The 10,000-nt window shown below is 39.7% G+C and overlaps 2 protein-coding genes across 3 annotated transcripts in view; both read right to left on the reverse strand.

The window, feature by feature from the left end:
* lyrm5b (LYR motif containing 5b) overlaps nt 1–3,142 on the reverse strand; it is a 3,584-nt gene extending 442 nt beyond the window's left edge. The window contains exons 1-4 of one of the 2 annotated variants that reach the window (XM_080027486.1): nt 2,873–3,142; nt 2,212–2,278; nt 530–752; nt 1–257 (exon numbers count right to left, since the gene is read on the reverse strand). The exon at nt 1–257 is cut by the window's left edge and continues 442 nt beyond it. In XM_080027486.1, coding sequence (XP_079883612.1) covers nt 546–752; nt 2,212–2,256 — 252 coding nt within the window. In that variant the 5' untranslated portion in view covers nt 2,257–2,278; nt 2,873–3,142 and the 3' untranslated portion in view covers nt 1–257; nt 530–545. Of the gene's footprint in view, nt 753–2,211; nt 2,279–2,872 lie in introns of both variants that reach the window. The other variant, XM_080027485.1, reaches the window with a different exon arrangement.
* Nucleotides 3,143–4,369: 1,227 nt separating this feature from the next.
* The window catches only part of pclaf (PCNA clamp associated factor), a 6,212-nt gene continuing 581 nt past the window's right edge, over nt 4,370–10,000 (reverse strand). The window contains exons 2-5 of the mRNA XM_080028601.1: nt 9,125–9,211; nt 7,686–7,917; nt 6,152–6,256; nt 4,370–4,744 (exon numbers count right to left, since the gene is read on the reverse strand). Coding sequence (XP_079884727.1) covers nt 4,705–4,744; nt 6,152–6,256; nt 7,686–7,917; nt 9,125–9,211 — 464 coding nt within the window. The 3' untranslated portion in view covers nt 4,370–4,704. The remainder of the gene's footprint in view (nt 4,745–6,151; nt 6,257–7,685; nt 7,918–9,124; nt 9,212–10,000) is intronic.

Genomic DNA, 10,000 nt, shown 5'->3' on the forward strand with positions numbered 1-10,000 from the left:
CATGGCTCTGTATTTCAGTAGATGTGTGTGAGTAAGCCAGTAGTATCTTTATGTGTGTGTGTGTGCTCTTCTTCATGGCTTTGTATTTCAGTAGACGTGTGTGTGTGTGTGTATAAGCCAGTAGTCTCTCTGTCTATGTGTGTGTGAAAGGTATATAGTCTGTGTGTGTGTGTGTGTGTGCTCTTCTTCATGGCTTTGTATTTCAGTAGATGTGGGTGTGTCTCATGTATACAGTGTGTGTGTGTGTGTGTGTCAGTCTTCGTAGTATCTCTTCTTCATGGCTCTGTATTTCAGTAGATGTGTGTGTGTGTGTGAGAGAGAGAGACAGAGTGCTTGTTTGTGTGTCTGTGTCTCATGTATGTGTGTGTGTGTGTGTGTGTGTCAGTCTTCGTAGTATCTCTTCTTCATGGCTCTGTATTTCAGTAGATGTGTGTGTGTGTGTGTCTCATGTATACAGTGTGTGTGTGTGTGTGTGTGCTCTTCTTCATGGCTTTGTATTTCAGTAGATGTGGGTGTGTCTCATGTATACAGTGTGTGTGTGTGTGTCAGTCTTCGTAGTATCTCTTCTTCATGGCTCTGTATTTCCTCAGGTAGTAAAGAGCCTCCAGTTCCTTGGACACGAATTCTCCCCGTTGAATCATTTGTCGGATGGCGTCCGGATCGCTCTCGCTCTTATTCTTTGTGAACGCCGCTCTCAACCGGTCCCTGAAGTAGTCCCCTCCTTTGGGATACTCCCGGCCCAAGTACAGCAGCTAGAACCAGGGGAGAAAATTACATGTTTAAAAGGTGTTTATTATTATGTTATTTAGCTCGAAAGTAAAGGTGCAGTCAGTGATTCTGGAGAACGCTCGTTTTATGTCAAACTCGGTAAATATCGGGTATGATTCGCTACCTGTCTGTACTGTGTGTGTGTGTGTGTGTGTGTGTGTGTGTGTGTGTGTGTGTGTGTGTGTGTGTGTGTGTGTGTGTGTGTGTGTGTGTACTCCCGGCCCAAGTACAGCAGCTAGAAACGGGGGGGAAATTATATGTTTAAAAGGTGTTTATTATTATGTTATTTATACACGTAGTCAGTGATTCTGGAGAACGCTTGTTGTCCAAAATCACTTTTTTGTGAATATCGGGTATGATTCGCTACCTGTGTGTGTGTGTGTGTGTGTGTGTGTAGCTATAACGGGGAGAAAATTATATGTTTTAAGGTGTTTTTTATTATGTTATTTTTATATACTATCTATGGTTATTTAGCTCGAAACTAAAGGTGTAGTCAGTGATTCTGGAGAACGTTTCTTGTCCAAAATCAGTGAATATCTCGTCATGATCCGCTACCTGTGTGTGTGTGTGTGTGTGTGTGTGTGTGTGTGTGTGTGTGTGTGTGTGTGTGTGTGTGTGTGTGTGTGTGTGTGTGTGTGTGTGTGTGTGTACTCCCGGCCCAAATACAGCAGCTAGAACGGGGAGAAAATTATATGTTTAAGGGTTTTTATTATGTTATTTAAACAGCCTAGGCTCTGTAAACAGGCATGTTGCTAGCTACGGTGGCCCTCTTTGTTTACATACCAGTTTACAGAGTCTAGGCTGTGTAATAACACTGGATTATTTTTTATTGCAGTGCACACACAGTAGACAGGTAGTGGATCATGAGGAGATATTCACTGATTTTGACAACAAAGCGTTCTCCAGAATCACTGACTACACCTTTAATACAGAAACGTTCTCAGATGTTTAACCTATTATTGACTCATGACTAGATGTATTAATTAATTAAAAAAATAAGTTAAATATCAGTAGTTATGGTTTGAAATTCCACCATGTGAGTTCTTAAAGGTGCACTGTGTAATATGACATCATCAAGAAAGTTCTACAAAGTTCTAGAATGCAACGCTCCCTGGGTAACCCCAACCCTTTAGAATAATAACAGAAGCTACAGTGGCCTTCAAGGACAAGAACAATTCTAAATTTTAAACAATGCACCTATGACACTTTCAAGATGGCGGAACTAGGCCTTGGTCCAAAATATGCAGAAGTATGGACATATATGAGACCCTTTCTAAGGGAAAAAATAATAATTCAAAAAAAAAAATCAGCTATTATGCACTAAATTAAATGTACTTATGGATATTATAATTACTTTCTAGAAAATCTGCTAGGAAATAAAACCCAAAATTCTACACACTGCAGGTTTAAAATAAAATAAAAAATAAATAAAAACAGACTCACGTTTTTATAAAGCCGTTTGACTTCAGACCTCAGGGGATTCGCCATCGTCACGAGAGCTTCCACACAACTGCACAAGTCATAGAAATATTTTTATAATTTTATTTTGAAAATCCATCAGACTCCTATCAGTTGTGTTTGAAATAAAAGTACTACGGAAGCCTAGATGTACATTTTCGACTATTTTCATGCAAAAATAATATGCATGTATTATAAATCAAGCAATAGAAATTCGTTTTTTTTTACATAATATAAATGCAATAGATTTTTTTTCCTTTTGAAAACGTGTCACTTTGGCCACAGACTGTCACTTTAGTCCTGACAGCTGGTTAGAAATCTCACTCCTGGATGTACAATGGCCTTTAAACAACTTAGAAACACTGTAACACGCTTTATATCGAGCGCTAACAAGTTATTTTTATTTTTTTTGTGTATATGAGAATATTCTGCAAACTAACCCAGACTTCCGTAGTAAGTAGTGTGCATGCTTTTATCAAAAAAAGTCATAAAAAAAAGTATGCGATTGGCCACCGACTTTCTCTGTAGTCCTTATAAATCTCACTACTGAATGGACGAACGCCTTTAAGCAACTTAGAAACACTGTAACACACACTTTTATATTCAGCGCTAACTAACTCCCAACAGCTGTTCTTATTGTATTTACCTGCAGACTTTCACCTGTACTGGGATGACCTTTAGCTCTTTCTGAAGTGTTGGTCACTAGCTCGGTTAGCTAACCTTACGTTACCGTCAACTGATTTCACCTTAAAGCCAACTGCTTTCACGCTAACATTAACTTACTTTACTTCACACTAACACACTTAAATCTCTTACAAACGGTCTAAGCTCGCTGTGTGTGTTGTTGTCTTCACGGTTTGCGGTTTATTCAACGTTAAAAGTTTGACAGTTAAAACTTCCGTAACGAGTTTTAGTAAACAACCAAAGAGTAATAACACGCGAAGAGATGGTAATCCCCCCCCCCCCGAGACAGACACTGAACGGTCTGCACATGCGCACAACTGCTTTAGAACGCAAATTGTGATTTTGTCAAAATATTTAAAATAGGGGAATAGAAGATGTTTAAAATGCTTTATTCAGAGATGAATGGGGTCGTTCAGTTAGAACAAAGGTTATTTTATATACTTTTTTTTATTATATTATCTATTTTATTTTATAATTCCCCAACCATTTGGCACAGGCTTCAACGGTCTCTCACATTTTCTTCCAATTTATTGTCAGTTAAGAGCAATTTTATTTTGTTATATGTACGTTGAAAATGAAGGCTTGCCATCAATTGTAGCCTACCTCCGAAAACCAAATATAAAAAGGTGGATTCATTGATCAATTCAAGTGAAAATATCGTAATTATTTGATTGTTAAAACTGAAAAATTCATTTTTTTTCTTCCATTTACATGTTAGAATTCTTACTATGACAACCCGAGATTTTACTCCCACAAACAATCTTGTGAACTTTCTCCTTTTAATGTTATTTATTTAAATCACAGACGTTCCCCAAAAACTAAAATACCTTTTCAAAAAAAAAAAAATGTATTTATGCATTTCATTTGCACCTAACGAGGCATAATAGAAAGTTAAGACCCTGGGCATTATCCAGATTTTAAACTTTACATTGTGAAAACTCGGCAGCATTAAAAATGGGCGCTCCGGTGGTGTAGTGGATAGAGCGTGTACCATATTGGCTCCGGCCTTCGTTGCAGTGGTCGCAGGTTCGAGTCCGACCCGTGGACCTTTACTGCAGGTCACCCCCCACCCCCTCTCTCTCCCCATTTCAACTCTGTACTGTCTAATAAAGCTTGAAAATGCCAAAAAATTATCTTAAAAAATAAAAATGAGTGCTCCGATACCAAATGGAAGACTGATTTATTGATAAAAGTATAGTTAAAATATCTCCGTTAAAATCTACAATTAGAAATCTTACTTTTGTGTCCCATGACATCAGAGATTTAACCCCTCAAAAACCCTTTTTGTGACTATATTAAAACACAAACGTTTCCCCCAAAAACAATATGTATTGAATGTTTAGCAAACGAGGCATTTTAGGAAGTTAAAGCTGGGGTATGTGATTTCCGATTGGTCAAAGTGAACATGAGCTGTACACTTTGACCAATCAGAGCGAGGCTCCGATTCTCTGTTCTTATTGGCTGTTGGGACTGTCCATTCACTTTGGCACGACTTTGTTGGTGTAGAGCGTGTCAGGGAGGGACCATAGGGGAGGGACCAAAGAGAACAAGTGGAGCGGTTGAGGTATTTGGATTCAAATCTCTATCCCAACTGCTATTTTCTCCCCAAATCCTCCACCCCAGCTTTAAGACCCTGGGGGATAATCAGGCATTATCCACATTTTACGCTTTACGACAACACAAACGCTCCATGTTAAAAAGAACAAATGTTTAATGATCTATACAAAGTGAATTCATGACAGTATTATTATATACAGATGTACATCAACGGGCCGCTGAGACGCTGAGACTCATTTAATCTTCGTCCTCGTCTTCAGCGGGAAGTGGTTTGGACCTGGACACAGAAAAACATAAATTAATATTAATAATCAATTAAGAAATAACTAACATGGGATCAAACATTTAAAAAAAAAAAACTTCCCTGCGTTCCAATCCCCATACTTCCTGACTATTTAGTATGCCAGAAAAAGATTTAGGATGTCCCAATACATGCACGTCAATTGTAGTGTGCTGAAAATACATAAATGCCCCACTAACTCCAATAGCATTTTGGAGTATTCGTATTTATTCTAGACATTTCTTGACATTATGAAAAAATAAATAAATAAAAAATAATAATTTCCTTATCTGATTTTTTTCCCCTCTCCTGTCTGTGGCCCTAAAACTCTTCTGTACTTTAGTATGTAGTGTAGTAAAAAGACTAAAACTCTTCTGTACTTTAGTATGTAGTGTAGTAAAAAGACTAAAACTCTTCTGTACTTTAGTATGTAGTTAGTAAAAAGACTAAAACTCTTCTGTACTTTAGTATGTAGTGTAGTAAAAAGACTAAAACTCTTCTGTGCTTTAGTATGTAGTGTAGTAAAAAGACTAAAACTCTTCTGTGCTTTAGTATGTAGTGTAGTAAAAAGACTAAAACTCTTCTGTACTTTAGTATGTAGTGTAGTAAAAAGACTAAAACTCTTCTGTACTTTAGTATGTAGTGTAGTAAAAAGACTAAAACTCTTCTGTACTTTAGTATGTAGTGTAGTAAAAAGACTAAAACTCTTCTGTACTTTAGTATGTAGTGTAGTAAAAAGACTAAAACTCTTCTGTACTTTAGTATGTAGTGTAGTAAAAAGACTAAAACTCTTCTGTGCTTTAGTATGTAGTGTAGTAAAAAGACTAAAACTCTTCTGTACTTTAGTATGTAGTGTAGTGAAAAGAAAAGAGTATGTGATTTGGAACGCAGGGCATATTTAAAAAGGTGCCGTTCTAGTCAGTGATTCTGGAGAACGCTTGTTGTCAAAATCAGTGAATATCTCCTCATGATCCACTACCTGTGTGTGCACTGGAGCGAAGAAAATCCAGTGTTAATACTCAGCCTAAGCTCTGTAAACTAGTATGTTAACAAAAGGGCCCCACCATAGCTAGCGGCTTATCAGTTTACAGAGCCTAGGCTGTGTATCAACACTGTTTTCCCCCCTGCGCGCGCACACACACACACACACACACACACACACACACACACACACACACACTGATTGAATTTGACAAGCATTTAAACTTCCCTGATAATAGCTTCATTGGAGCAGTTTTTTTGTATAATTTAACATTGATTTCTGCCCCATTTCGTGTGTGTGTGTGTGTGTGTATATTTTGTCTCTGGTACATACTTCCTTTAGGCCTCTGTGTGTGTGTGTGTGTGTGTGTGTGTGTGTGTGTGTGTGTGTGTGTGTGTGTGTGTGTGTGCTCTGGTACATACTTCCTAGTCTTCTTGGCCTTCCCCTTAGCGACTCCGCTGCCTCCTGCCTGCTCTCCATCCTCCACCACCTCTCCCTCGCCGCTCTTCAGCTCCGGGGAAGAAATCCTAAAGGAGAGAAAAAAAAAAAAAAATCAGATGTGACATTTTAGCAAAAATTGTGTGAATTGTACCGCGTTAAAAAAAAAAAAAAAAGCATAAATGGCAAAAGATAATCTTAAAAAAATTGCTTTTGATTTAAAAAAAAAAAAATAATAATAATGACTGTCAGAGAAGAGAAACATTCTCTAAGGTATATTCTCATAATAACTGAATAAACAAACTTTCCTCACAGGAAAATGTGATCCCTGGAACACTGTTTGAAGTTAGAAAGCTTCCTGAAAAGTTACTGTTTCACTGTTGTTGTTGTTTACAGCAGCAGGGCCCACAGTTTGTGTGTGTGTGTGAGAGAGAGTGACTGACAGACTGACTGGCTGTCTGAGTCTGTCTAAAATTCATATCGTTTTTGGCGCTGGTTATATCTGTGTGTGTGTGTGTGTATTTTGGCGCTTTGGACTTACTTCTTTGATGCCTTCTTCCCCTTTCCCTTTCCCTTAGTGACCCCACTCCCTCCTGCCTGCTCTCCATCCTCCACTGCCTCTGGTTCCATATTCTTTTTTTAATCTAGAGTGTGTGTTTGTGTGTGTATCTGTCTTTGTGAGTGAGTGAGTGAGTGAGTGAGTGAGTGAGTGAGTGAGTGAGTGAGTGAGTGTGTGTCTGTGTGAGTGAGTGTGTGTGTTAGAGACTGTGAGAGTGTGTATGTGTGTGTGAGAGAGAGAGACTGTGAGAGTGTGTATTTTGGCACTAGTACATACTTCTTTGAGGCCGCGTGTGTGTGTGTTTCTCTGCTGTCTGTCTGAGTAAGTGTGAGAGAGTGTGTGTCTGTATTCAAATAGTTTTTGGCACTGTTTATATCTAGAGTGTGCTCGAGTGTGTGTGTGTGTGTCCGTCTGTCTGTCTGTGTGTGTGTGTGTGTCTCTGTCTGTGTGAGTGAGTGACAGTTTGTTTGTTCGTGTGTCCGTCTGTCTGTCTGTATTCATATAGTTTTTGGCGCTGTTTATATCTAGAGTGTGCTCGAGTGTGTGTGTGTGTGTGAGAGTGTGTGTGTCTCTGTCTGTCTGTCTGTGTGTGTGAGTGAGAGTGTGTGTGTCTCTGTCTGTCTGTGTGTGTGAGAGTGTGTGTGTGTCTGTCTGTCTGTGTGAGTGACAGTTTGTTTGTCCGTCCGTCTGTCTGTCTGTCTGTATTCATATAGTTTTTGGTGCTGGTTATATCTATAAAGTGTGTGTGTCTGTCTGTGTGTGTAACTTAGTAATTGATAAGAGAGACGGTGTGTGTGTGTGTGTGTCTGTGTGTGTAACTTAGTATTTAATAAGAGAGACGGTGTGTGTGTGTGTGTGTGTGTGTGTGTCTGTCTGTGTGTGTAACTTAGTATTTGATAAGAGAGACGGTGTGTGTGTGTGTGTGTGTCTCTGTGTGTGTGTGTGGCGCTGGTACGTACTTCTTAGAGGCCTTCTTGCCCTTGCCCTTCCCCTTGGTCTTAGGGACCCCACTCCCTCCTGCCGTCTCCCCATCCTCTGCTATGACTGCCTCCGTCTCTGGTTCCATATTCTCCTGGTCTTCTGTCTCTTCCATCTTCCGGGGAGGACCGCCGAAGAAATCCCCGATCCCCTTCTGCCATGTGGGGGTCGGACGCGCACACACGGGGTTACCACCGGCATACTTACCCTTAGCTGGGAGGGGGGTGGGGGGGGGGGACAGGGGAAGTTTAGTATAGCTTGTGTGTGTGTAGTGTGTGAGAGAGTGAGTGTGTGAGTGAGAGAGTGAGTGTGTGTGTGAGAGAGAGTGAGAGAGTGAGTGTGTGTGTGAGAGAGAGTGAGTGTGTGTGTGAGAGACAGTGAGAGAGTGAGTGTGTGTGTGAGAGAGAGTGAGAGAGTGAGTGTGTGTGTGTGTGAGAGAGAGAGTGTGTGAGTGAGTGAGAGAGTGAGTGTGTGAGTGAGTGAGAGAGTGAGTGAGTGTGTGTGAGAGAGTAAGAGAGAGTGAGTGTGTGTGAGAGAGAGTGAGAGAGTGAGTGTGTGTGAAGTAGGGCTAGGCAATATAACCTAAAATCAATGTCACATTTAATGTAACATTTGACCTTGTTTACGATTAATTAATGATTTTGTTTTTACCCACATAGTTGACCAACAAGGTTTGTGCTGCAAATCTATCTATATTTTTAAAAATATGTAGTCAGTGATTCTGGAGAACACTTTGTCAAAATCAGTGAATATCTCCTCATGATCCACTACCTGGCTTTTTTTTAAACGCACACAGTACAGACAGTTATTGGATCGTGATTTTGACAACACAAGCGTTCTCCAGAATCACTGACTGCACCTTTAAGGAGTTCAATTTGAAAAGTAGAAAATAAACTTAAATTTCTTGCAAAAATACAAACATCTTTCAGACAGCTGACGTGGCCCAGATTGATCTGTTAGAGGTTCTTCTGAATGTTGGTTGTTGATTAATTTCCCAGCCCCAGTCATATCAAGTAGAGTGTGTGTCTCTGTGTGTGACTGTGAGTGTGTGTGTGTCTCTGTGTGTGACTGTGAGTGTGTGTGTGTGAGTGAGTGACAGAGAGAGAGTATATGACAGAGACTGAATGTGTGTGTGTGTGTGTGTGTGTATGAGTGACTGAATGTGTGTGTGTGACTGAGGTGTCTGTCTCTGTCTGTCTCACCAAGTGTGTTGCACTGTCTGTCTGTCTCTGAATGTGTGTGTGTCTGTCTCTGTGTGTGTGTGTCTGTCTCTGTGTGTGACAGACTGAATGTGTGTCTCTGTGTGTGTGTCTCACCAGGTGTGTTGCACTGGCTGTCTCTGAATGTGTGTGTGTCTGTCTCTGTGTGTGTGTGTCTGTCTCTGTCTGTCTCTGTGTGTGTCTGTCTGTCTGTGTCTCACCAGGAGTGTTGCACTGGCTGCTGGAGGAAGCAGCATGATTGGCTGAACTGGCGCCAAACGATTTCCTCGGAGCCTGAGCCGCGACCGCTAAAAAAAAAAAAAAAAAAAACACACGAAGAAGAAGACAGACATCAAAATAATGCAAATGGATTTACGACAGCCATAATATATCATAACTAAATCACAATTGTATATATTTATCACTCTATCTATCTATCTAACCATCTATCTATCTATCTATCTATCTATCTATCTATCTATCTATCTATCTATCACTTTTTATCTGCACTGTGTCCTTGCTCTACTGTACTTCTATATTGCATTGTTGAGGAGCCTGGGACTTAAAGGCCTACTTCACCAGGTGGAAATATGAAGGTGTATTGAACTCTGAGATCCTATGTAGTATAAATGTGCAATATTTTTTTAGAAATTGGATCATCCTAGCCTGAGAAAAGGCAGAAAGAGTGTTTTATGTTCTCACTGTTTACCCTACATTTCTCTTTCTGTGAAGTAGGTCTTTAAGGAGAGCACTGGCAAGGTTTGAGCTTCCATAACATGTCTTCTTTCATACTAGTATAAATCAAAGGTCCAACATGTACATTCAGGTGTTTATTTGACTAAACCTTGTCTGTTTGCGTCTGCATATTTCTCCCATACAACCATCTTTAACGGACATTATCTCAACATTAGTTTTTTTGAACCAAAAATAAACATTTCTCAAAATCTAAACACAAAAAAATAAGGCGAATTTTGTTGATGATTTACCAAATTCACCTCCTAGTTCCTCACACACCCATAGATCCAGGAACCGAGTTTTTAAAGTTAAATTTGTATTAATTTGAACTCTTAACGGCGTGTTAACTATATGCCAAATTA

This window comes from Ammodytes marinus, assembly GCF_949987685.1.
Source record: "Ammodytes marinus genome assembly, chromosome: 5".
Lineage (NCBI taxonomy): Eukaryota > Metazoa > Chordata > Actinopteri > Uranoscopiformes > Ammodytidae > Ammodytes > Ammodytes marinus.